General features: G+C 39.9%; 1 protein-coding gene across 1 annotated transcript; it reads left to right on the top strand.

Annotated features, from left to right (window-relative positions):
• Positions 1–27467, top strand: FAM189A2 (family with sequence similarity 189 member A2). Its single transcript, XM_015653449.3, has 11 exons — positions 1–307; positions 2754–2810; positions 11981–12091; positions 13507–13629; positions 14447–14554; positions 14672–14790; positions 18372–18501; positions 19077–19149; positions 23410–23556; positions 25364–25650; positions 26755–27467. The coding sequence occupies exons 1-11, from the start codon at positions 26–28 to the stop codon at positions 26959–26961; spliced, it is 1644 nt and encodes a 547-aa protein (XP_015508935.2). The 5' UTR covers positions 1–25; the 3' UTR covers positions 26962–27467.

Below are 27467 nucleotides of genomic sequence, written 5' to 3'. Positions count from 1 at the left end.
AGTCGGCAGCCCCGTGTCGCCGTCGATGGTGCTGCCGGGGTCCTGCTGCCCTCTCCAGGGACTCGTCCTGCCGCCCCGGGCGGCGGCGGGCTCGCTGTCCACCACGGGCGACGGCCTCTCGCCGCCGCCCCTCCGGGCAGGAGCGGCGCCCCGCCGCCGCCCGTGCCCCCCGCTGCCCTTCCACTCGCTGCTCGGGCTGGGGCTGCTGCAGACCGGCCTGGGCTGCGCCCTGGTGGCGCTGAGCTTCGGGGTGCTGTCGCTGAGCAGCGCCCCGCAGGTGAAGAACTCCCTCTGGGCCGGCTCGTCGGTAAGTGACGGGTGGGACACGCCGTGCTGGGGTCCGGCCGTGCGTGAGCGGCACCTGCGGGGTCGCTGTCCCGGGGGATGCGTGATCCCGCTCCTCCGCGATCGCTTGGAAACAGCCTCCCTCCGGCTAACGGGGTAGCGGCTTTTCGCTGATAGTTTTGTAGGATGTCCGCAGGACCCCAGCTGGGTAACAAACGCCGAGACTAACAAATAGGGGATTTATTTCCTGGCGGTCATTTTTGAAAAAAAAACCAAAGAAGTGGAAAAAAAAAAGTACTTGACTTTTTTTGCCCTATCAGACACTGTATTTTTCAAAAGTCATTGTGTAAGTAGATGTTGCATGTCTGTGCTTTGTGCCTTTACTCGTAGGCATAATGTAGAGATAAATCAATATTCCTGGGGGAAAAAAGTATGGACTTAGGACAGTTTTGTAAGGAGTATTGAGAGAAATTATTCCATCTCCTGTTGGTCCTTGCTTTAAACCACAGCTTTATAAATGCAGAATATATACAGAAGTTTGTATTGCAGAAGCTAGGCAGTAGTAAGCAGAAGTTAGTAAGTGTAGGAGAGTCCCATTGATTGTCTCCAGTTTGTGGACCTTCCAGCAATCAGCAAGTTGTGTACTGGGATGGAGCACCCAGCTCCTGCTGCCTGTGTGAGCAGTATCAGCTTAACCCTCTCTTTAAACATTTCATTTAAATTGCCAGTGTTGTTCACCACCTCTGGAAATGCTCTCAATGCAGTAGTTTGGGGATCAAGTAGTTCCTGTTTATCTGTATAATTCAGTGTTCATCCCTGAAAGTACACAGTCCTTGGGAGTTGAGGGGAAATCCAGACCATCCAAATGTCTGTGTTTGGTATCTCTTTTGTGATCTTACTCTAGGTTAAAAGAAGTTTAAATATATGTGACCAATGGACTTCCTTTGAATTCTGTACACAGTATCATGTTTATGCTTTTAAAATGTTTTAAAGTTGCACATGTAATAGAGAAATTCAGTATTTTTAATAATCAAGAAAGGTGTTGGTTTTTTGGGGGGTTTTAAATTATATTTCTGAAGCAATAGTACACTCAGAAAAGTTACCAAAATACCATTTGGGTGTAAAAACATAAGTCAAAATCATAGCCCAGAAGCAGATGGAAAAGCAGATGCCATCAAAAGTTGACTGATGTGTCTGGTTGGGTGCTTTTTGGTTTGGTTTTCTCTTCATTATGAATGCAACATGCTGACTTGTGAGGGACATGTCAGGAAAATTTTGAGAACAACTTCCTTTTCTTATCTTTAACAGATGCAATTAAATAAATTTGTTGTCCTTAAGGAAAAAAAAAAAATCAGTATTGATGTGCTTTGTTATAAAATCATGTGTCCATTTTGCAGTCAGAGAATTCAAAAAATACTTTGTTATGAAACTGCAGAGTTACATATGTGGTTTTGCAACACCAGTGATGATATCAGTAGGTGTTTGGCCAAGTCATACATGCATGTTACGCTAGATTAGATTGATCATGTCAAGTGAATGAAGTTACAGAAGGGATTTATTAAAAATACTAGTGGGTGACTTCCTGCTTGTTCTAGTCTTCCTGGTTTTTTTTCGGGTAGGAGCTTGATGTCTACTGGCTTAGTCACAAAGTCCATTGAGTTAAAAGTATATCTCCTGATTTATGGGACATGCTGAGAAATTTATTTACCTTTCTTTATAGAGTTCCTATTCTTCTGTGAGAAAATATTCAGGTATGCTGTTTATTTCAGTTCTACAGCAATTATTTATAATTTCTTAATTGTTTTGCCCTGTAAGGTAAAGAAAGGATCATAGAGTTTGGTTCTGTGATTCAGCAGGTTTGGTCTAACAACTGCTGTTGCGGAAGGATGTGCTTTTATTTTAACTTCTTTTCTCGCACTGATACTGGCATTCATCTGATTAAATAGCAAAATGTTTCAGGAAGGTAGTGCTGGTGCTCTTTATTGATTTCTGTAGGGTTCATTCTTCAGGTTTTAGCTCACTGAAATGGTCAGAAATCAGCAAAAGGGAAGAAAGAAACAGGCAATTAATGAACTGCTGAGATAGTGATGGACAGAGGGGATAAAAAGGACAGTTTTTAGACTTGCCCAGCCACATTTCAGAGCACAAGTACTCCCTTGGTTGAAAGCAACTATTTAAGGCAAATGTGGAGGTTGGAATTGCTGACATACTGCTTGTCCCCATACATGTTTTCTGGGAGGGAAAAAATAAGAAATTAGCAGATTTAATTTTGTTACTGTTTCACAGGATGCTCTTAGGAGCGAAGAACCTCAGCAGCACAGGTATTCTCTGCTTTAAGTGCATCTTTGTATCTTGCAAAGATACAGCATTGCTGTAGTGTTCCAAAGTACAGTAATAAAAACAGTGTAAATGTCATTTTGTGGACAGTTCTTTGCTTCTTGGTGACACTGTGTTTTTTGATGTTGTAGACAATCTTATGCGGAATCTTAGGGTTAACAACATGGAAGAGACCGATGATGCTTTTGGTAAGTATGGATTAAAGTCTGTAAGGAAATAATTAAAAAATTATCCTAATCTAATAGTCACTGGTAAAAAAATAATCACCTCTCTTTCTCCTTTTTTTAAAAAAAATGTTGAGTCTTTCTTTTCAAATTGTAGTATCATAATTATTTAAAAAGAAGTCAAAGACCATGAAAGGCCATATTCTTTCCTGCATGGATGAAGTCCTCAGTAAGAGCAACAACGGACCATGTGTGGATGATTTGTTAATATTATTTAAAGCACACATTTTATATTTTTGCATAAGAAAGTGCTGGCTTAGAATAAGTAATACAGCTCTCCGAGACAGTGCAGCTTAAACTGAAATAAAGGAGATGGTTTTAAATCTTAGCTTAGTTGTAGTGTTTTAGTTTTTGACAATGGGTTTGAGAGCTAACTTAACACCTTACAGCAGGTTCCAGTGCTAATTTCATATACAGTTGACATGGCATTGCTGTGAGAGAAGATTGATGTGCAGGGTGTGTAAGCTGTTTCCACTTGTAAGTGAAATCTGAAGCTGTGTGTCTCTTAATATCTCAGAGTTGGGATTTGAAAAAGAGTTTTAGAGTTGCTTTTGTTTTGTGTGTGGGTTTAGGGAGTTTTTTGGTTGGTTGGTTGGTTGATTTGGGGTTTTTTTTGTTTATTTGTGTGTAATTTTTTGCCTTACTGTCACTTCTGAAGACTTTTTTGAGCCAAGGTAGTTGTTTCATTTATCTGCAGCACTCCTTGGGGTCCACATGGGTATCAGTGAGGAGTACCAAGGATTAGATGTGTGAGCTGTGGATAGAATCATAAAATTGTAGATTCACCAAGGCTGGAAGAGAGGTTTGAGATCATCAAGTTCATCTGTCCACAGCACTGCCCCAAACCCCTAAACCACATCGCCCAGTGCCTCTTGAACACCTCCAGGGATGGTGACTTCACCACCTCCCTGGCACATCCCATTCCAATGCATGACTACCCTAACAGCAAAAAAACTTTTTCCAGTAACTGATCTGAATCTCCCTTGCCTCAGCTTCAGGCCATTTCCTCTTGTCCTCTCACTGCAGGCACCACAGCAGCCATGGGCCCCCACCTCACCACAGCCTCCTTCAGGGGAGTTGTAAAAAGCAATGAGATCCCCCTGAGCCTCCTTTTTTTGAGACTAAACAGCCCCAGCTCCCTCAGCCGTCGCTCATGAGAGATGTTCTTTAGTCCTTTCAGGAGCCTTGTTGGCCTTCTCTGGACAGGCTGCAGCCCCTCAATGTCCCTTTTAAAGTGAGGGGCCAGAACGGAGCACAGACTTGGGGTGAGGCCTCCCCAGTGCTCAGCACAGGGGCTCAATCACTGCCCTCATCCTGCTGGCCACGCTGCTCTTGACACAGGCCAGGATGCCACTGGCCTTCTTGGCCACCTGGGCACACTGCTGGTTCATGTTCAACCAGCTGTCAACCACCCAAAATCCATTGTTATTTCTAAGTGTGCATTGGTTAACACAGGCAAATTTTTCAGGAGTTTTGTGGATTTTGTTTATTCTCAGAGAGAAGTCTGGTGTTAGAGACTCCCAATCTGGAAGAGCCATGTTTTCATCAAGATAAATGTACATGCTATCAGTCTCAAACTGCCTAAGACTTGCACAGCACTCCTGTGTCAGTATTCTTTGTCTGTGTTCTGGGCTGTTTCTATAGAATGTTGTTACTCTTTCACTCTGTAATGTTCTCCTTTGTACAAAACTGATCTTCCTTTCTTTATTTTACTTAAATTGAACGCACAAACTCTTCTTGATCCCTTCTTTTATTTCAGATGATCTTTAGGATGGTCACATGCTGAAGGAGATTGCCCTGGGATATTGCACAGCAGATGGGAAAGTTTCTGATGTGAAATTGATAAAAGCTCTGAGCAGCCTGCCATGATTTCATAGCTGACCCTGCCTTTGAGCAGGAGATTACAGAGGAATCTTCCTCAGCTCTCTAATAGCCACAGTTATTCTATTCTGTGATTATGTGATTCTATAAAATCGTTTGGGTTTTTTTCTTATTTATATGTGTGTTCTATAGTGGTCTGATTTTTGATAGCCAGATTAGGTCAGCCTTGACATTGGGAAGCATTTCTGCTAAAAGAGCAGTGAAAACCTGGAACAGGCTCCTAGAGATGTGATTGATGCCTTAAGCTGTCAGTGTTTAAGAGGCATTTGGACAATGCACTTGATACTGGGCTTTGATTTTTGGTGAGCCCTGAAGTGGTCAGGCAGTTGAACTAAATGATTGTTTTAGGTCCCTTCCAACTGAAATATTCTATTCTACGTGGAAAAATAAAAACACAAATAAACATTAAACTCTTCTTGAGGGTAAGGAAATAATACCTTAAACTATCTACAGTCTTTCAAGGACAGATTGTTGGTTTTTGTGAGCATATTTGGGCTAAATGTCTATTATGTCTACCCCCTAGTAACTTGAACCTTTTTGTCTAGGGAGTTATGAAGAGTGCACAATTACATGAATTATAAAAGCAAGCTTCCTAAATGTCTCATCAATGAGAATCATTACACAGTAGTGACTTGGAATTATGGCATTCATAAGCAAAACTAAAAAACTCGTTCAGAACTAAAATTCATATCCTTTTGTCAGTTGTGACTTTCCTCCCCTTTTAATTCCTCACGTATGGCCTTAGCACTCCCCGTGATGGTTTCTCACTACCTGTGTTTGGGTTTTTGTGAAGAGTCAGGCTGTTATGACTGCCACTTCTGTCCAAGGCCTTGGTCATGGAGGAAAACACCCAGACTCAGGTTTTTTTTCTGTGACAGCAAGATTCTGGTGCTGCTGATGCTTGCAGTAAGCACAAGGCTGCAATGCTGTGAAAAAGGAGCTGGGGATGAGCTGTGGTGTTTCAGCCACTCATGTTTTTACTTGGAGGGGAGAAAGGAATGGAAACACATTGGTTACAGATACAGTGGACCTTTAGTAACACCATCTGTGAAAAAACAGCCATGAAGAGGGATGGCTGTGATAAGACCTTTTGGTAAATAAAATGGAGTGTTGTTATTTGGGTTTTGCCACCTGCACTGTTTTACAGTATTAACAGTGTGGGATGATGCCAGATAAGTATTATATCTGAGAGACAGGGTACTACAAGGCAAAATCAAGCTACGGTCATATCTTTTGAAGGACATTTTTGCAAGGGAGGCCTGGTCTTGAGCAGTAAAGCTGCTGAGAAAGTCTGGGTTCTGAAATCCTTCCTTGGTTTTACATGTTTGAGAAATTTCTGTCCTGGATATCTTGTCAATCAGTTTTGGAAGTCAGTTTTTAATGCTTGTGCTTTGAAGCTGATTTTTCTTTGAGGAAATGCTGAGTTAACACTGGACTCAATGATCTTGGAGATATTAACCAATCCTGTGTTTATTCTTTAGGACTGTCCAAATGTATTAATGGGGAAAGGGGAACTCACCACTGCCACCACCTACCCCTCGAAGTTACTTGGATATTGGTTCTGAACCATTCTGGGCTCAATGTTACCTTTCATGCATAGAAGAATCTGGTTCCTTCCTTTCTGCTCCTAAGCTTCTTCTTTTCACACAGCTTTAAATCTTAGTTTTACTGGAAGGAACCTAAATTATTTCAGAAAGTACATCATGGTTAGTTTGATTGTGAATGTTTTAAGGGCAGCTCATGTCTTTCACAGGTGATGCTTGCTGTTATAGCCTCTGTCCTTGTATGCCTGATTGGACTAATTTGAGTTTATTTTGCATTCCCAGGAGTTGCCAGGAGCTGTACATGCTTTGCTAGATACAGAAGCCCTTAGCTAGTGAAGTATCCTTTCCTTTCAGTCTCACATAAATTAGTTGCAATCCTATAGAGTGCTTTTTAGATGATCCTCTGATTATGTTTGTTTCTGGTTTTGGTTTTTTTTTTCACTAACTGAGTCTAAGACTTCAAGTTAAGCATCTCTTTCGTGTCTGCTTGGTGCTTGTGTTCTGCTGCTAAAGAGGAGACTTAGTTGTGATCAGATGAAAGGGAAAGGAGTGCTAGCATCTAACAAGACATCAGCCTGTTGTGCTGTGCAGAGTTGAACTGCTGCAGCTGCAAGTACTGGGGAACAGTTCGGTACCTGCAAAGTGCACGGGATCAAGAAGTCAACAGAGCACATGCAGGCTGACTCTGTCTTGAATGTGACTCCAGCTTTTGGCTACATCAAGTACTGCATGCTTCTGTTATTTGCTTGTGTGGCAGCTTTTGTGTTCATACATGTCATTGTTTTCATGTAAAGCTCTGAGGGGCTTGACAGACAAAGCAGACATGCATGTGCAGCATGGGTCATTCAGTCTGGATTCTTCTCATGTTTTACAGTGTGGTCACAAAATGATTTGAAATTTTTACTTGAAACACTTTTAATTTAAACATGTTAATATTTTTGGTTTATGACAAATATTTACAGATCTTACTTTGAAAACAGAAAAGTTTATAGAAGTTGGCCTTTATTTATGACCTAGAAATTTTTGAAGAATATATTTGTGGTAAACCATGTATTTAATTGAAATTTTTTATCCAAAGAAAAATATGTTTGAGAAAACTTAAATAAAGATTTCTTAGGGCTGACTTCTACTATGATATCTGCACCTTGACAGATTTTCATGAATTTAACTAAAATTTAATGTATAGATCAAGAAAATTCATTCTAGTAACGTTCTTAAACTTTAGCCCTGCTAGTAGCAGTGAACTGTGAACAGAAGCTCTGTATCCTGTCCCTAGCCCTGAAAAACACTCTCCCTAGGCACGGGCTTTATGACAAGCAGTCATTTTACTTGTGAGAATTATTGTAGTAGTATCTTTTTTCCCTTGATTTTAGAAGTAAAATAGCTCAGTGTTAACCTCTTTGCTTACACTCCAGACTGCAGCATTAAGCCAATAAACAGTAATTATGCAAAGGTTTTAAAGTCAGTATAAGCAAATAGAAATACGCTTTTAAAAGTGAGAGTATGAAAAGCCATTAGAAGCTTATAGCTGTTTTTATGCTGGAAAAGCTTTTCTCTCATACATGGGGTGTTTTAGTGCTGCATTTGAAACATGTGACTTTTTAATTAAATGAATTGATTTGTCTCTTCTTGCAGGGCTTTCCTTTGTTGGCAGTTGTGTTGTGGGTCTTCGTATGGTAGAATAAGTAGCTCTCAGAACTGACAGAAATCTTGTAAGGTCCTGTGAGTTTTAATTATAGCTATTGCTGCTGTGCCTATGGACAATTAATAAAGAGATTATTTCTCTTTTCTACAGGATGTTTATAAAGAATATATGTAGGTTGTAAATGGATATGAGAGTTTCTGATTGTGAAACAACTGTTTTTTCTTTCACTTAAGTGTCTGCTTGGACATCAGTCCTGCATGTGCATATTCAAGTGAAAGCAGTTCCTCTCTTGAATTAGATACTTGCTTCAGTGGCAGCAGCAGCAGGACAACAAGGAGCTTCCCCATGCAGAATGAAAGACAGTGTCAATGCTTTACTATGCATATTTATTCTTCTTTCCTTGAAAGACATAATGATACTTTTCTACTTGAAAGAGTTCATACATTCAGGACAGTAGCAAATATGAGTAGATAAATTTTGTATAGTTTAATTCATATGAAGGTTCCTCACGGCTTTCTGCAGGTGTTCATAGTCCATGTGTATCTAATGCTCTGAAGATGAAGCTCTGAGCCAGACTAAGGCCATAATTTGAGTTGTTTTCATTTTTATAACTGCAGTCAAAACCAGTTACATCTGTTTAATTTTTGAAATACCATGTTTGCCTTTCTCTGTTTTTATCTAAAATGATAAGTACTTCTCTCCTCTGGGTAGGATCTCCTGTCACTGGGATTAAGTATAACCCCTGTTTTTACTTGTAGAAGAGTAGAGAAGGAGATGTTTAAATTTGCATCTGCAGGAGGATATAAGTAACAAAATAAGCTGACAGAATACATGTTAGACTGGACAGTGAGTGACTGAATAACTGGGCACAGAGGGTTGGGATCAGTGGTGAAAGCCAAGCTTGCCAAGGGCCAGAGGTGAGCCTGAGGGGTGGACACTGAGGGGCCAGTACTACTGAAGCAAGTGCTCTGCACAGTGGATCTGAGTGACTCTCAGCACAGGAGATGCCAAACTGAGAGGAATGGCTGATATGCTAAATATTGCCATTCAGAAGGACCTGGACAGGCTGAATAGTACACTGAGAGGAATCTCTTGAAGTCCAGCAATGTGGAATGCAAAGTCATACTTGCAGAGGGAAATTATCCTATTACACAGAAGGGAGTAACCTGGTGGAAAGTAGCTCTGCAGAGAAAAACCTGGGGATCCTGGTTGACAACAGGCTGCCCAGGAGACAGCAAAGTGCTCTTGTGGCAAAGAAGACGGGTGGTGTTCTGGGCTGGATTAGGCAGAGACTTGGCAATAGGTCAAGAGATGTGATCCTTCCCACACCTGGAGAGGTGTGAAAGCTGTGGCAGTTCAGCCTGGAGAGGAGGAGGCTCAGTGGGAATCTCCTGCATCTCTAAATAGCTGATGGGAGGGAATGAAGATTAGGGAGCTGGACCTTTTTCTGCCAGGACAAGAGGGTGTGAGCAGAACTGAGAAAATAGGAAATTCCATCTGAACATAGAAGACAACTTTTTAATGTTATGATGATCAAAAACGGTGTAGGTTACCTGTAGAGATAGTCAAAACTAACTGGACATTATATTCAACAGTTTGCTGTAGGTCATAAAATCATAGAATGGTCTGGGTTAGAAGGCATCTTACGGTTCCAGCTCCCTTGTTGTGACACCAGCTTGAGCAAGAGATGAGATTTAGATGGTCTCAAGAGGTCCCTTCCGATCTCAGTGATTGTGTAAAAATTCTCACTGGTGATGGAGAAAAAGGAAAAAATATCTTTTTATCTTGACAGTTAAGTACAACATCTTGTCCACTGTCAGATGTGTGGCAGAGAATTTGTGGTTATGGTTCAGATCATGGTAGTGTTTTAGATTGTATGTAGAGGAATAATTTTTATCTTCTGATCATTTGGCAAGATTTTACTCAGTCAAAAATACACTATACATACAAAAAACAGATCAAGATTATACTTGCTCCTCATAGAATTTATTAGAACATAAATGCAGAAATTATCATCCTTTCACATATTTATGAAAATACTCCTTCTCTTCCTCTTCATTCTTTGATTTATGACATTTCTGGATTTTAACTGTAACTTTTTTGTATAGCTGTAGATGGAATTGTTTCTATTGCAGCTTCTGTGCCAAAGGAGACAACTTAAATGTGAGTTTACTAGTTTTTTTGGGTTTTTAAAAAAATCTTTCTTTATTTGGCCAGGTAACTTTTTCCCATTTATTCATCAGTTGAAAAAGGGCAAATACACCTTCTGTTTTTCTTGACAAGAAATTCCATGAGATTTGTGCTATAAAGATGTTTTGTGTTCAAACTGCTTCTATTTCACTTACTGGCTAATTCCTAATTGTTGGTGCCCTATGTTGAACCCAGTTGAAAAGTTTTCTTTACATTAAATAGCAATATTGTGTGTAGCAATATTTTTTTCTCAAAGTAGTTTTTTTGCCGGAAAAGTAACTAAGGTAATTTAGGTAAAAGCATAAGGAATGGGTTTGATTCTGTTACATGCTGAGCAGGGAGTTAATTTTTTTTAAATTGTTAAATTCTGTTTGTATGGAAAAACAAATGGCACTCCGAGTACTTTCTAGAACTAAAACCCTATTTTCTGTGGCTTTGTGATTACTACAAAGCTAGGACAAATTCCACTTTCTCTTAATAATTTATAAATTATTTTGTTCTTAGTATATCTAACACAAAGTAGTCTCAGTCCTCTTCAGAGATTTCTTAATAAATAACTACTAATAAACAAGTTGTTGGGGTTTTGGGGTTAAAATCTACCTTATGGGATAATGTCATGGTCAAATGAGTAATGACTGCTAATGCTGTAATTGAAGAATTTAGCTTGCACAGTAATGCTCTTTGGCTCCTGTCCATTCATGGGGGATTGTTTCCCTGAACCTCAGAAAATGGGAACATAATTTGTGCAACAGCTGTTACATTTTTCTGCTTCAGATTCCAGGTAGCTAACCATGGTACTTCAGCTGAATGTATTCAGAAGGCCATGGTGCTCTTTGCATGTTTAGGAAGTCCTTGTTGCTGGATCTCCTGTAAAACTGTCTGGTGCAGAACTGAACTCGCATCCCTCATAACGTCCTTCTCTTCCTCTGCTTCTTTTCATGTCCTGCTTTTTTAATGTGGACCATTTTGATACAAAGAGACCTGAATGAGCAGATTGTTATTAAAAAGGATGCTTTAGAACGTTAAGAATCTGATACTTGTTTTGTAGGATTGAATGCTTAAAGGAGGCATCTTATTTTTATTTGTCTTTAAAGTAGTAGTCTTACGCATACTACTTTCTCTTGAAGTACGGAATAGTTTTTCCTGTATGAATAGGGACAAGGATGGTTCTTTCATATATTCAAAATCCGTATCCAAAGTCATGTAAACACAGATTGTAAGGGAATATGTGAAAGCAAGACATCGTTTTGTCCGCTGCTTCTGCTCGTCCTTTTTTAATGTATTTATTACTCTTGGCATTGCTCAGTTTCAGGTGGTTTATAAATCTGAAAGTATTGTCTGATTTATGAATATTCTGGTTTTAGTAATCAGGAGGAAATAAAGTCATGTGACTGAAGTATCTTAAGTGTTTCAATCCTCACTGTACTGGGACAAATATTTTTCATTTATTTGTGCTGCAAAATAATTCTGGAAATGTTCAGAGTGAATGTTGGCTTAAGATGTTTCTCCCTCTTCAGTTTCCTGTATTGTTCTGAATTTATTGAGAGCTAAACTTGGTGGAAGAGTATGACATACAGCAGAAGTTGGGCGACTTGCAGATCATACTTTGCACTCCAGCAAAACTTTTAATTGCTTGTGCTATTACTACTAATATTTTCAATAGGTGCATATATTTTATTTCTGCATAACTAGTTCAGAATATGGGGAGGGAAGAGAAAGAATTTTGAGAATAGAATACACCTCAAGGCACTGTAATAATGGTCAGTTTTGAAAAAACAGAGTCGTTCCCATCTTCAGTTTGTGCGTGGGATTTGCTCTGTGATAGGTTCCTTGAGTTGGATTCCTGTGCACTTAATTTTGTTTTGATGTTCCAGGTTAACCTGTTTGTTCTGCTGTCTATGATCAGTGTCATGCTGAACGTGATTGGATTAATAATAGGATGTGAAGGCATTCAGTTTGTGTCTGGGGTACCCGGGTGTGATTTGGTGAGCATACATACTGATTTACACTGATTTCTTCTCATTATGGCATATTAGCTTGCTGTGCTAAGATCACAAAATGTCCTGATGTAGAGTTGCAAGTAATAAGAACTGGCATAAAGAATTTTTGTAGTAATGTAAAAAAAATTAACTGTTGAAAAAAGCCTGAATGTGTGTAATGGTGAGCTACCCACAAAATGTTCAGTCTGTTATAATCTCTTGGTGGGATTGTTCTTCCTCTTTTGCCTCACCTGGTGGGGACCATTGTGTGATACCTTACAGCAGAAGCTGTGAGCTAAAAACCAAGGTAGATCAAATCATACTAGCTTTTCAGAGGACTTCCACTTGAGGAAGATGCAATCTGTACAAGGCAGGGCAGAATGCAAAAGATTTTTCTCAAGTGGTTGTCATGAGAAATAGAAGAATCACTGTTTATGAACTGGAAACTGTGGAATAATTGAAATATAAGGATACAATACAGGGTCACTTGGTGATGAAGATGATTGTGTGTAAAGCTTGAAGGACTTCGTGGTTTAATGGAAAGATCTTTGAATATCTATTTTCATTCATTTATTCTTTCAAGAAAGCTATTGTTGGTTCCTTGACATGCCAGTAGGTGTATTGTAGTGAGAGTCCAAGATTATAAACACTTAGCAATCTGTAGTCACCCAGTATCACTGTACCAAAGCCACAATGAGAATTAATGATATTCCAGATGAGGTGGTCAAATGTTGCAGGAGTTTCTGAGCTGTCTATAGTTGGAAGTATGGGTACAGCAAAAACACATTCCTGAAGTCATTAATTATTTTGTAGGGCGGCTTCTGTAGGTGGAAGAATGTCAGCATTGTGACTCTAGAATTTGAAAGCTAATACACAATTATTTCTAAATATGGAGACTTTGAATTTCTACTTTGAAAAGTAAGATGATAAGATTAATTTGAACATGAAAGTTACTAACAACAGTGAACTACAGATATGGCTACTAATGATTTGACTGGGTTGAAATGATAGTTGTAGGCTTCCTTCCACCCATAGAAATGCAAGATGTATTCCTGAACCATAGAAAATGTGTCCAGTTCATAAAGAGTGGTTTCCACAACAATCAGAGAAATAATTTCTAGGCTATTATGCATTGGAAAGAGCATAGCTAATAAAATTGCTTAGTAATCAGTGCAGCTTTGCTTACAAGTAAGTTGTGTTTAAATGTGTTAATGCATTACCCATGCTTTCTCTCAAATAAGAAATACATAGTACAGCTTTATAACGCAGGAATCATTGAGATACCAAACTGTTCAATTATATGACCCTGTATTTCCAGTCTGCTTTGTGGCCATGGGTTTAGTTTAAGACATAGGTTCTATATTATGCAGGTATAAATATTGCATAAAACAATTTAAAAAGTAGAGTTTTGTTTCTTCAAGATGGATGAAAACAAGACCTGTTTGTGCTGTGAAGAACCTCATCCCACTGCATGCACAGAAGCAGAGGCTGTACTGAAGCTATACCATGTGAAGTCATGCGGTGCTGCTCACCTTCTTCTCAAGGTACCCTGCACACACAGCAGCAGCAGCAACACTGCTTTTATAATGCCCATGCTTGTGCAGCAGTGCAGTGCTGAAGTGATTGCTGTGTTTACTGGGAAAAACTCTTTTATTTTTCTGGTCTTCCACACTGGTCAGAAGCTCTTCGTAGTTCTGTAACATGGGGGGATTTTTTAATGTCTGGGTTTTGACCAGTGCATTGCTGAGCCAATAAGCATTTCTTGCTTGTTTCTTTGTGTTTAGTGCAACCAAAACTGCAGTTGAATCCTGACAAGATTACAAGGGTGAATAAGATCTAAATTTTAGCTAATTATTTTATGCCTTTGTTAGTCTTTTGCACTTCTCAGCCTTTTGTGGCTTACAAGCTGCTCAAATCAAACTCACAACCAACACCATATTCAAATATCAAAAAGCTTTGATGCTTCTTTAATGGGGATCATCTTGAATCTGGAGTTCCCACTGCAAAGTTATGAGGAAGGTTATAATTCTTGGATTAATAGATGGATAAAATACATCTGAGCTGTATTAAACCCTTCTGCGTCTCTCTGTCAGGACAATAAATAGTGTAAAACAAGTTTTTACAAATTACCCTAGTCTTGGAGATTGTGCTGAAGACTTCATCCCATACATTTCTTAGAAGTAATTGCCATGGTAATCTCCTCTGTATTTGTTTTTGTTTTGTAGCATTATTATTATTATTATTATTATTATTATTAGCATCATCATTATTGTTCTTGTTATTATTATTATTATTATCATTTTGACATTTACAAATACCATGATTTAATAGTTTCATTTCAATGATCTTCATGTTCTTCAGAAAGTTCTCTTAGCTCTTAGTGCCCTGAATGCTCTCGCCGCTACTGTTTGCTTCATAGCATCTGCCCTGCATTACTTGCAGATATTTGCATCAAGAAGATTCTGCACAGTAAGTGAGCACAAGGCATTGTCTGCCATAAAGACTGGTACAAGCAGTATTAATAGATTATACTGTTCAGCAGTATTTATAGCTCAGAAGGGTTTTAACAGAAGTTTGTTTGATCAGGGTGAACCTGAGGTTGAAGACGAAGATTATGATTTGGATCCTGATGATTTTGTCCCACCTGTCCCACCTCCCTCCTATTTTGCAACTTTTAATTCTTGTGCCCCACAAACAAGTCAAAGGTAAAACTGTACACTCTCTTCCTTTCTTTTACTGTACTTCAAGACATGGCCTAATCTTTTTTTTAAGACTGTTTTCTCTGGTGAAAAGGTTTGTGATTTTAGGAGGGTTAAAAAAAAAAAAAAGAACCTATTAGTTTGGAGACAGCATACATACAATGTGGGCAAGGGAGTAAAATTTTGTGAGTTTGACTTTAGATTCTCTAGGAACTATTTCTGGGTGAGAGAAATATTAGTGCTCAAAACAGCTGAAAATTTACACGATGCTGTCAAGAGCAGGTGAGGGCAGCAGTGGGAAGCCAGACACAACCACTTGGTAAGCCAGAGACTCTGAGTGGTGTTCCCCCACGGATCTTCCTCCCAGCGTCATTCTTATTCTCCTTCTTGGGCTGTTAGAGATGACTGAAGGGTGTGTTTTGACTGCACTGCCTGGAAAAGTAATCCCTTACCCTGCAGGTAGTTGCTCTTAAAAGTAACTTGCAGGTTGGCTTTACTAGTTTGTGACTCAGGTGGGGCTGCGTTATTCTGTTCTGAATATACAATATTTATACATAAAGTGTTATGATGCTCAAGCAGACTGTATGACTCTTGTTTAAAATTCCTCCTTTTTGCAGTGTGCAGGAATGTTTAGTTTATTTCACTGTTTCATCAGGAATAGCATGCATGACTTTTAAGACTGTGTTCCTGGCAGAGGTAATTACAGATTGTGGGATGGTCTAGAAAATGGTAAAATGGCACAACAATAGGATTTAGAATGAACAGGTCTTCTGAAAGACCAGAGACTGGAGTTGAATTAAAAATATTACTTAAAACCTTTATGTAAGTTTTGGTTCAAGCTGCTTATGAGAACAGAATGAAACGTGTAATGATCTCTTTGGAAGAATAATTATTTATCTAAACATGCTTTTCAGAGTTCCGCTGCTTTAAAATGGACCAGTTGTTCTTTGTCTAGCATGTCATTCTAGATGGTTATCTCTTTCCCAGCAGCAGGATTTCTTTTTTTCCTTTTTTTTTTTTTTTTTTTTTTTTTTCCTTTGGCACAGGGGTGCTGCTGAACAGTATTTAAGGCTTCTGTGGTCTGAAATTGAGTAGCCACCTTGCCTGTGACTATGTTAAAAACTTGTTGTTGATAGTAACATTTAAGTGATGATGGCATCTTTCTGAAGTAAGGCTACTTGTTTTAGGGTAAGTTATGCAGCAGGGCAGAAGTCAAAGTAACACTGTTTCTGTTTTTGGAAGATGAGTAATTATCTCCATCCAGTCAGGGCTGGATCCTGCAAGAGTGGCTGAGATGGGATGTGGCCATTTCTCAGTCAGCCTCCTCACACTTCCTCTCAATCTGTACCCTGAGCTCCGTGTAGCACCTGTGCCCTGGCTTTCTGTGCTGAGCTCCCTGGTCCCGGCATCCCAAACCTTTGTGTGCAAGTAGGGTGTCACAGGAGCCACATCCAGGGAGGTGAGCCCCATCTGCAAGCTCCAAGACAGATACATCTCTGAAAAGGGAAACAGCAGTCATCAAAATTTATGCCAAAGACATGTTTGGAATGTGTAGGCCTTCTTCTGCCACCCTTTAAATTAAAGAGTGAGAGGCCCAGCTATCAAAGCCAATTGTTTTTCTCACTTGTTCATGGAAAGTTTTTACATTTGTCTTATTTAATGGCAAAAACCAAACTAGCACTACAAGTGTCTGGTCAATTTCTATCTCTACTCTCGTTATTTCATACCTTAAAAAATAAATACAAAATAAAAATATATTAAAAAATAGCAATTACATTATTCTTCAGGGTTGGCACAACATAAACAGTGAGAACTCAGTTTCCAGGTGGAAAATAAAATGTGCAGTTTGTCAGGAGTTGGACTTTGATCCTTGTAGGTTCCTTCCAACTCAGGATATTCTGTGATTCTATGAAAGTGTCACAAGACATGTAAACTTAAGGGAAGAGGTAATACATTTTGGGCAGCAAGGCCTAAAAATCTACCTCAGTTCAGTTTGAAGTATTGTTTGGGTACATCCTGGGAATTACTTTCATAATTAAGGGACTGAAGGCAGTGCTTTTCTAGTTGCCTGTTCTGTAATAAGTTTTAATATAGTTGTTGGACATAGCATTAATTTTCAAGGTGTGAATGAGCTGGATGGGCTAGATCAGGCATGTTTAAAAGGAAAACTTAAGTTTCAAAATGCGTAACTTTGTGGCTTATATTGAATGTAAATTCAGCATGAACATACTAGGAAAATGTGAAGAAGTAATGTTGATGGAGGATCTCTCTCCATTGTACTACGAAATTATTCTGAAGCCTTTTGGAACATTTGAAGTAGATTGTAATTAAAAACTATTTTAACATATTTTATTTTCCCCATTTTTAAGACTAAATGAGATAATGGCCAGATGTCAAAATATCTGCTTTCCTTTCCTCAGATTTCTCCATGCATTACCTCCACTGCCTTCACAGGAGTCATTCACAAGAGGGCTTCCAGGTTCTCATTTTGAAACTTTTCCTCTCCATGCAAGCAATTTTCCATAGGCATTTCTGTCATTCTGCCCTTTCCTCTGAGCTTGCAAGAAAAAAAATGTCAGTCATCTTTGTTCCCTCCTGACAGTGTCCAGAGAAAGGCTAAATTCTGGGAGGAGGGACTTGCTTTGTAGAGAGTAGCATCCACTAATAATAGTGGATGAAACCCAACTGAAGTCCAGAAAGCAAAATATGTGTTTCTGTTTTGCTTGAGGCTCCTGCTCAGTGCCAAAACAGCAACTAAAGTGTTAAAAAAACACCCCAAGAACAAAAACAGAGAAGAACTGAGATGCTATGAGTCAAAGACTTATCTGAGGGTTATGTGGGGAAGGTCTTCTTGCCAGCTCTGCTGTTGACCACCACAATTTGTTACAGTGTTCCTGAGGCAATGTAAATGTATATTTATGAAAAGGAATGTTTCTCCAGGCACTCTTCTGTTTTCTTCCTTCTCAGAGCTACCTCCTAAGAGAAAGATCATTGGGATTTCTGCTGTGTTAAAGGTTTCAGAGAGCTCTTTGGAAACTGAGGAGTAAGGTTAGCCATGAGGTGCATTTGCCCTGTACAAGCCTTTGTGCATTAATCAACCATAATATTCTTTCATCATCACAAAAACAGATTTTTGTTTTTATTTGGCTTTTTCTGTGCAGCTGTATCTGAACACAAAGCTCCAGGTCAGAAGTATATTGAATTTAGTTTATAATTAAGAACCCAGTGGTTCACAAAACTCAGAGCTAGGCTGTCACATTTTGAGTGACAGCCTGTACTTTTCATTTTTTGTAACAAAACTGAATCTCTAAAGTAAAACTGTAATGGGTTCCTAGGCCTAGTACTGCCCAAAGATGTTTAAACTCTGGGGAGCACACTGGAGAGGCACGTCCTAAAGAGCTAAACTGGGAATTACTCCTGCTATCTTCTGAGACAATGTCTTGCAGGTCTTGGCGAGTCCAGTACCTGTGACTTAGATTCCAAAATCTGAGCTGGCACAGGAAAACCGGTGGAGTTCGGTAGCAGATGATGTTTTCCTACAGCTGGAAAGCCACACGGACAGGTTTGCTCTGTGTTATTTATTGCAGCACAGCTGTCTCTCATGTGATTTCTCTGCCCCATATTTATGGAATGCGAATCAAAGGTGTTGAAGTGTTCTGCCGTCTGGACCCACCTCCACCTTATGAAGCTGTGGGCAGCTTAAAAAGCTCTGAGCAGGTATGGGCCACAAGGGTTTAATGTCTGATTTGTTTTTTCCACTCTAAGGGAGAGGTTGCACTCAGGCATGGTAAATATAAGTCAGGAGGATACATTTGATTACAAATGTGAATTTCACTAAAGCTTTTAATTAATTAGCAATTAGTTATCTCTAGAACTGAAAAGTTTTCTCCAGTTGGAAAACTGCCCAGGCATGGGAGAAGGAACAAAAAGCAATGTGGAGGACACCTGTTACTGCTTATTCTAAAAGACCTCCTTGCTTTACTTCAGTTAGGTACCTGCACTCCTCCTGTGAGGGACTAGGTCAAAATTTTGTCATCATTAGTCATCCCTTTTCACTGGTGTTTTCAAAAGACAGGTGCTTTTTCCCAGAAAATGACTGACCTGGGTGATGAACATGAACACTAGACGTTCACTGGCCTTGATTTTGCCATAGAATTAGACTCATACGATACAGTCTCTGTGCACACTTGTTCTTACCAGTGTTCAATTTCTAAGGTGGATGTTGCAGTTGTTAGGAAATGCCAGAGACAGACGGGGACTTGTGATTTTTCAACTTTTGCATTTTATTCCAGGGAGGTGCACCTGAACTAAATGGCATGGAAGATGTTGATTCAGAGGAAGTAAGTGACAGTCAGACCTCTCAAGGTAACAAGTAATTTTAAAGTTTGTTCTAGAATGTTCTTTCCAACACATACAACTTAATGTAGCAGCAGCATTATTATATTTGAAAAACAGCCACCACACTGCAAACCAGAGATACAGAATCATGATTGTTTTGGCTAGTGGGAACCAGGATTAATATTTAAAATATTTAAAAGCATAAGAACATGTTTTCATGCAAGATACAAAAAGAAGGATATGTTTGCTTTTTAGTAACCTAAAAGTTTTTGACAGTATATCCATATGTTGCAAGAAATGATGTCCAGCTCCAGGGCTTCCATTTGCTTAGTGTATGTGATGGTGCCTGTTAACATTTTGTTGCTTGTAAAAATAGGAAAAGGGTAGAATAACTCTGTACTGTGTGGAGCTAGACTGGGAATTATTCTGTTTTCCAGCCTGAACTGGAAGACTTACTAAATAGTTTCTGCATCCTGGTACAGGAGATAGCTAAACCACTCTTAGAGACCACATCAAGCTTTGCTCTGCACTGTTTTAGAAAACCATGCCTTATGGCTCCAAGTTGTTTTTAACCTAATGTTTGTTGCAATGTATGCTTATGTCTAAACATTATTGACTTCCAGCTTTTCCAGTACAGCCCATGAAAATGTGTTCCAAATTTCATTTGAACTTGACCATTATGGCAAGATTGTCTTGTCTTCAATATTCATACAAGAGAGTAAAAACTGGGGCAGGGGGGAAGCCCCAAATCTTTTATTTGATTGTATCCTTTCTTCTGCCAATGTACTTATCAAACTATAAAAAAAACACTTGGGTTTGAACTTCATCAGTTGAAATTCCTCCTATTATGTCTAGTCAGGGGGAAAAAAGAGTTTGTGTAAAATCATACTTCAGCCAAACATCAACTCTGTCGAAGTCCCCTTAAGTTCTCACAGTCTGCCTGAAACTGCTGAAAGTAAGCACTTGGGTGATTCTGGTGTCTTGCCAGCTGTGATAAATGAAAACCTTTTGCTATAGCTTCTCTAGATTTCTTCCTCAAAGCTTTCTTACTGGTAAAACTCCTGTTTTGCTTTCTCTGAGCTTCCTGAACTCAAACAAAAAGAGGTTATCAAATACAAGGAGTCATGGTGACTTGTTTAAAGTTATGAGGACTGGAAACAGGAAAAAATAGCATAGACAACGCACCTACAGTGAAGGACAGTCAGGAAAGCCTTTGCTTTGTTTTGTTTTGTTGTTTTTAAAAAAGGCTCTGATAAGACACCGTTTGAGGCATTTGTATTTAAAAATTTCCTTTGCAAGAATCAGACCTACCTGAGCACATATGGCAAAGTGGACCCTCTTTTCCATCATCTCAACTGGTTTGTCCAGTATTTTTTTAAATAAAGAGGTCTGTAAAGAGGTGTGAAATTTCCTTCATAGCAGCCTATGGTGGTGGTTTGGATTTGTGATTTGGGGGGAGTGTTCCAGTATTGTCATTGTTCAGGGACTGTCTGGGTATCAGTCAGCCTGTAGTGAGTGACTGCTTTTGTATCACTTGTTTTCCTTTGAGTTTCTTGGCTTTTTTTCTCCCACCTCACTCCTTATCTCAATCCATGAGTCTTTCATGAGCCACTTTTATCTTTCAATTCTTCCCTTATCACTGGGGAAGAGTGACTGTGAGGGAATGAGCTGCCTGCTGGGGTTAAACCACTGCAGGAGGGAAATATAAAATGGGGGCTTTTGTTGGAATTGTGGCAGAGGAAGTCTGTGGGCTGTCTCAGCTGGTGCAGTGTAGCAATCTATAAATAAAACTTGAACTTTCAGTTTATGCTGGCAGGCTGTCATGCCAGGGCATTTGTGTATGATGCTGTGATTCCCTTGGCACCATCAGGGCTGATCAACTGAGTATAGCTCCTGATAGAAGTTAAAGCTGTGCACTGCTCTGCCAGCAGAGTAAGGGGAATCCTGACTGCCAGCTGCAGGAGGAGCTCTAAGCATCTCTATGCCAGCTAAAATTGTTTTACTGACTTCATAATCACTCCTGTCACACAGAATGGGACTACAGTCTGCTGACTCTAGTAGGCAGACATGCAGCCTTTTGCTGGTGGCAGGAAGTGCTTGGTAGCTTCTCTATATCATCACAAACCAGGTGTATGAATTTCCAGTACACTCCACTGTAAGACAATTACCTCTTGGAAACATTATTAAGGATCAAGATCACAAAATCCGGTCATTAATCTGTTCAGAATTAAAAAAAAAATACCAAGCAAGTTCTCCAAAGTAACGGCACCACTGTACCTCCAGGACTTACTGCTAAAACAGCTCCACTGGTGTTGAAAAGTTTATATTGGTGATGATTCTTTAATCCTGCATGATTCTTGGTCTGCCGTATTTTGTTGCTGGGCATTACCTTCTGAATTGCTAGGCTGGCACCTGTTTTACATAGGTTGTGTCACTCTTTCTTCTCTTTAGAAATTCTAAGTTGCATTTGTGTAGGTGATAAAGTGCTGTGCTCAACAAGCACATGCCATCCAAACCTAAATTTTCTTGAATGCTTCTGCCACTGGCACATACCTGTTAGATTTTTGCCGTGTTCTGAATAAAAGACTGTTTACATGAAATTGGTTTTGTATTGGGTTTGCCTGGCCAAGTTTTGGTAGTGGTGGGGAAGCTGCTGGAAGGTTTGAAGCTCCCTCTGTGTCTGGCAGAGTTCCAAAGATGGACCTGCTGCTGAAGAAGGCTGCACCAGTTAGAAATGATGGTAACACCTCTGTGACAACATATTTAAGAAAAAAAAAGTTACTTTGCAGATGTATTGGTGCCCAGAGAAGAGTGAAGTGAGAATATGTGAGAGGAACAGCCCTGCCAACACCAGGGTCAGTGGAGAAAAAGGGGTAGGAGGTGCTCCAAGTGCTGGAGCCAAGTCCCCTGCGGCCGATGGTGCAGCCCATGGAGAGGCAGCTGTGCCACTGCAGCCATGGAGGTAACAGGGATGCAGAGATCTACCCACAGCCCATGGAAAGCCCCTGCTGGAGCAGGTGGGTGTGTGCAAAAAGGCTGTGACCCCATGGGAAACCTGTTCTGGAACAGGCTGCTGTCAGGGGCCCATGCTGGAGCAGGTTTCCTGGCAGGACTTGTGACCCTTTGGGGTACCCATGCTGGAACAGGACTGACCCCATGGAAGAGTGACCCATACTGCAGCATTTAATGTAGAATTGTTCTCTGTGGAATGGACTCAAGCTGGAGATATTCCTGGAGAACTGTCTCCTGTGGAGGGGACCCCACATTGCAGCAGAGGAGGGACTCCTCTCCCTGCGCAGCAGCAGAAACGTGTCATGAACTGACACAACCCATGATCCCTGAGCTGCTGCAGGGCAGAAGATAAAGTCTGGGGGAGGGTTGGGGGAAGGTGTTTTTAAGATCTGTTTTACTCCTCATTATCCTGCTCATTTTTGGATAAAATCAGCTAATATTCCCAAGCTGAATCTGTTTTACCTGTGATAGCAATTGATGAGTGATGTCCCCCTGCCCTTATTTCAAAACATGAGCCTTTCATTATATTTTTTCTCACCTGTCCAGTTTCAGAGGGGAGTGGCTGTGGTTGGGTACCTGGTATCCCACTACAAGTTTTATAACTCCTGAATGATCAAGAAAATTGTTTTCTGTGACATACCAGGTGCCACTAGATGGAGGCACAGAACCAATCTTAGTGAGAAACATACACAGCTTCATCCTGTCCTGTTCATTACATTGCAGCATATAGTTTCACTCTTGGGAAAAGGAGGAGTGGGAAGGATCACAAGAATCCAGGAAAATACTTAAGGAAATATTTTGATTCCTTTTTAGGGAGTAGTGACTGATTACAAAATTCCTAATTGCAAAAGCTGACCAACCTCTCTGACCATATGCTGTCATATTTGGTACAGCTCATTATAAGCACAAGGATTTGGGGCTTTGTGAAATTTAATTTTTCACCAATAAAGCTGTAGCTTCCTTCTCTCTGATCAGGTAGTTTAAGGTGATTTTTGTACTAGGGTGTACTAGACTGTAGTATTTTGCTACTCCAGTTGCATAAGGCAGAACAGGCTTTTGCAAACATTTAAACAGGGTTTAGACCAATGTTACGGTTCAGTAAGTGTGTATGTATGTGTGTATGTATGTGTGTACACATACATGCACCTCTAGACCTTTGTGTCCACTTACTACAGACTTGCAGGTGGGATGGGGAAAAAATCAGTCTCTTAACAATGGCTTCTACAGATTAGCTTTATTTTGACTACTTCTACTTTTCTATTTCTAATAATTCAGCTGAAGAAATTCAGGAGCCTTCCAGCAGAGTGAGCCTTTCCCTTTCAAATGCAAGCAGTGTGTCTGCAGGAGTGAACAGGAGAGCCTTCAATTCCTTGTGGAAATACTCTAAAAGTGATCCTGCGCTCCACTGCCAGCTGCCTCAAGGTGACTCGGGTTTCTCTGTCAGTGATTGTGTAATGGTTCTTTAAAAGAAAACTTTTCAAAAGTTTTGTACATTGAACCTAGTACCTGCAGAAATCAGCTACTGTTTCCCAACAGAGCACCTACGTAACAGTGGTTTGCCAAACCTTCTCCACCAAACTCCTTATTTTTGCTGCTCTTTAGGTTTTCATATCCAGGAACAGGGTCTGTAGCAAGGTCTGGGTATGAGGGAGGGGTCGTGGAAAATAAGGAGGGAGAGCACACACAATTCCTCAGTGCACTGACACCTAAAATCTTACAAGTGCAGTTGTCAGTGTGAGCAATTTATAGCAAAATTAGCTTGGGGATTTGGTATTAGCCTATAAGTTGGCTCCCCTTTTCTCAATTCTCACGTCATAAAAAAAACAAAAACAAAACAAAACACCAAAAAAACCTCAACACAACTCATGGTGGAGAGTTGTTGAAACTGCTTTGTTGTCAGTGATACAATTCTGTTGCTGTGGGAAAACTGCTAATGTGACTGCACAGTCCATCATACTGCTGCCAATCTTGAAAAATGCACCAGTCAGGTGTCCTGCAGATTTTACTAGAAGATATTGGAATCCCCACAGTAGCTGCTGACACATACCAGCACTCAAAATGTAAGTGCCAATGGGCATGTTAGTAACAGCCATTTATTCTGGATATTGGGAGCATGCCTATCTGGATTACACTTGCTGTTTTTGTGGAATGTTTTCACGGCCCTGCTGTATCATGTGCTTTGTCCTCCTAACAAGTTCCACCAGAGCAGCCCAGAGAAGCTGCTGCTGAAGCAATAGTTACATGACACACAGCCTATTCATAGCTGTGAAAGCAGAGTGTTTCTGATGTACAGAGACCCCATGTCAGAAGCACTGGAAGCTTTAGGCTCAGTGTTACTGAGGTCAGGTCAGTTCAGCAGTTAGGTCTGAGTTAATCATGAGTGCTATAGAAAAAGAACTCACTGCAGCAATGGAATTTACTTCAAGTTAGTGCTCTTCTTTCTGGGAAGTTTTGGATCTCTTCCTGACATTTTTTGGTCTGAAGCCAAAAAGTACTTCTTGAAACAAGTGCTTCTTAACTTCTTAAAGTACTTCTTGAACAAACTGTAGGTGTGGTTTGGGATTTTTTTTTTGTTTTTTCCTTCTTTTTAATGGGGTCAAAATTTGATAACCTGTGTACACCAAAGGCAGTGTATTTTTATTTTGACAAAAGGCAGTGAAATTGATTCTGTATTGTCCTTTGTTTAGTCCTTGAAAGATAATTTTGAACGTTTTGGTGTGGGTTTGGTTTGTTTTTGGGGTTTTTTTCCACTGAATTTCTACTTTGTAGTATTACTATGTTACAGCTTGACAGGTAGTTATTTTCAGTCCTCTTGACTCTTGTCCTCTTGACTACGAATAAGTAAAAGTTATCAAGAGTTTAGAAGAAGTCATAAAAGCCTTCTACCTTTTTGTTTACATTGACATTCAACATGCATTTCAGATCTCTTCAGATCAGAAACAAGAAAAAGGAACCAATGTACAGAAAATGACAGAGTTTTCTGAAGGGGAAGAGTCCCTCCAGAGCCTTTGACATGTAATATGCACTGAACCATAGTTATGTATGCCTATTTTACAGGCATTTTGTGTAAATCCAATAGAGGCAGCCTTCCATACCACCTTGACCATGCCAGACTGTTAGGTTTTACAAGGTTAAATGATGCACTGCATCCTCTTTGAATCAGGAGGGGAATCTCTGGGAATGCCATGAACTATGTGGATTGTTTGCTTTTTGTCATCTTTGTCTTCAGGGACAGTTCTCAACTGTGAAACTGCAGCACTCAATGATGTAAATCCACTTAACGCTGTCACCTTGCAGAAGAGTTCAAGAGCAAGAGCTTTGAGGGGAAGACCCCAATTTCTGATAGACTATAAATCTTTTATGGAGACTAAACAGTGTGTGGCAAGGATCCTTGAGCAGTCCTCCAGCAGCATGAGCCCAGACATACATGACGTGGTGGAAAATATCAAATCTGTTTTAAAATCAGATGAGAAACATATGGCAGAAGCTGTCACCAGTGCCACTTTCCTTGAGCAGGTAGTTTTATTACTTGTATTTATCATGTGATGTGGAAAACCACTGCCCCTGGTTTGGAAGTATGGGTTTACATCTGCCAGTCTGTGTGTCAGTTTTGGACCAAACTGTCTTCCTTCAGGACTTTACTTTCATGTTGGGAATGTGTGAGAGGCTGTGATATTTATTGCTCTGTCAGCCACAAGCCAGAGTATGCGTGTATTTAAAAACTGAGTCAGTCTTCTGCTGAGGAGTCATGAAATGTAAATAACATGACAGCATTTTATACTGAGTGTGGCAGGGGAGAGGCAGAAGATGTTATAAATAACCATTTGCTATTGCAAACCAGAAGGAATGGAGGCTGACAAGGAAATTTTTATGTAAACCCATTAGAAGCAGCTTTCTTGTGATTGGCTCCCAGGATAAAAATAAGACCTAGTACTAAGGAAATTAAAAGCAGAAAATAGAAAATACGATGGAATGACTAGCCAGAAGTTTCAGACACTGCAGGCTTCATCAAACAAATGTTTTGGTAACTTACAGACCTTTTGGGTAGATTAATTGATTCATGCATGGCACAAGTGATTTGCTATGACAACTGGTTTTGGTTTGGGTTCTCATGCAAAATGCATCAGTGTCATTTAGGTTCTGCAAATAAAGTGGGATTTCCCACTGCAGCCTTCAGGCAACAAAAGCCTTGACAATTTTGACAGAAACAGGAAGGAAAAAGGCTCCTTATAATAATTTAATTTATCACATAAGCTTGAAGGTTATTACAGTTCAGTGGCCTCTGCAAGGAAGCAACATTTAGGTTCTTTGTAAACAATACCAGACATGCCATAGGTTGGAGTGAAAAATTTCCTATGCACCTTTGAGGGGGAAACCAAACCCACCTAACAAAAATTCAAAAAACAATAAAATAAAAAATTACCCTACTCCTTTCCTAACTAGGACTGCTTTTCCCATGCCTCCTTGGCAAAGGCTAGGGGTTTTAGAGCTTTTTTAATTATTCTTTAAATATAACAAATAACACTACAACTAGCTTCTTCCTAGTTGGGTAAAAAACTATTTTAATGGGACAAGAGCCTGAAAACAAAACTGATTAAAACTTCTGTTTTCTTTATAAAGGTGATGACACATGCTCAGGAAGCCACACCATTGCGAGTCAGTGTGTTACCTCTCAGATTACATCCTGGATTGCTGTACCTGGAGAGCTGTGGTGACCTGAGTACTTTCACCACAGAGGGAGAACATCCAGCAGAGAGGAGAATCAAAAGAGCAGAACATGAACGGTCTCATAGTCTTATTGGTGTTGTCAGGGAAACTGTACTTTGAGCTGGCTTTTTGGTTATTCCTCAGCAGAAGTCCTTCTGGCAGACATACACATACTGCAGAGGAAAATATCTCTGGCAAGTGGGTGAATGGGTTTGTCAATAATTGCCTTCTTTTTTAATATTCTTATGCCCAGAATAGAAAGGGGAAGATCATTCTACAAAGAGCATTAAGCAGATTGAAAACTGACCTTTATTGGGCCCTCAGCTACAGCTCATCTGTTTGTGATACATTAGTGCTGTGCATCTCTCTGTGAAGTTTGGTAACGTGTAGTTGTGGGGTATGATGATACATTATCCTTGTGGAAGGAGCTGTCAAAAGCTGTATTGAAGAAATTGGCAAATTTTTGGTACTTTGGTTTAAATTAAAATCTCCAGTCATCAAATGGAGCCCTTCAGATACAAACTACATTAGTAAAAAAAATGGTGTACAGAATTCTGAAGTTATTCTTTACAAAAGAAAGTTGCTGAAGTGCAAACTTTACTAAAAATAAAAAATGTCCTGAAGAA

This window comes from Parus major, chromosome Z (assembly GCF_001522545.3).
Source record: "Parus major isolate Abel chromosome Z, Parus_major1.1, whole genome shotgun sequence".
Lineage (NCBI taxonomy): Eukaryota > Metazoa > Chordata > Aves > Passeriformes > Paridae > Parus > Parus major.
The sequence above is the reverse complement of the archived record's forward strand: the minus strand, read 5'-3'. Positions and strand labels throughout refer to the sequence as shown.

Bases quoted from the DNA above. Each gene is read 5' to 3' on its own strand.
- FAM189A2 (XM_015653449.3), top strand. From the start codon at position 26: ATGGTGCTGCCGGGGTCCTGCTGCCCTCTCCAGGGACTCGTCCTGCCG. The intron at 13,630-14,446 runs GTACCCTGCACA...CATGTTCTTCAG, and splicing joins CTGCTCACCTTCTTCTCAAG to AAAGTTCTCTTAGCTCTTAG. The intron at 14,555-14,671 runs GTAAGTGAGCAC...TTGTTTGATCAG, and splicing joins CATCAAGAAGATTCTGCACA to GGTGAACCTGAGGTTGAAGA.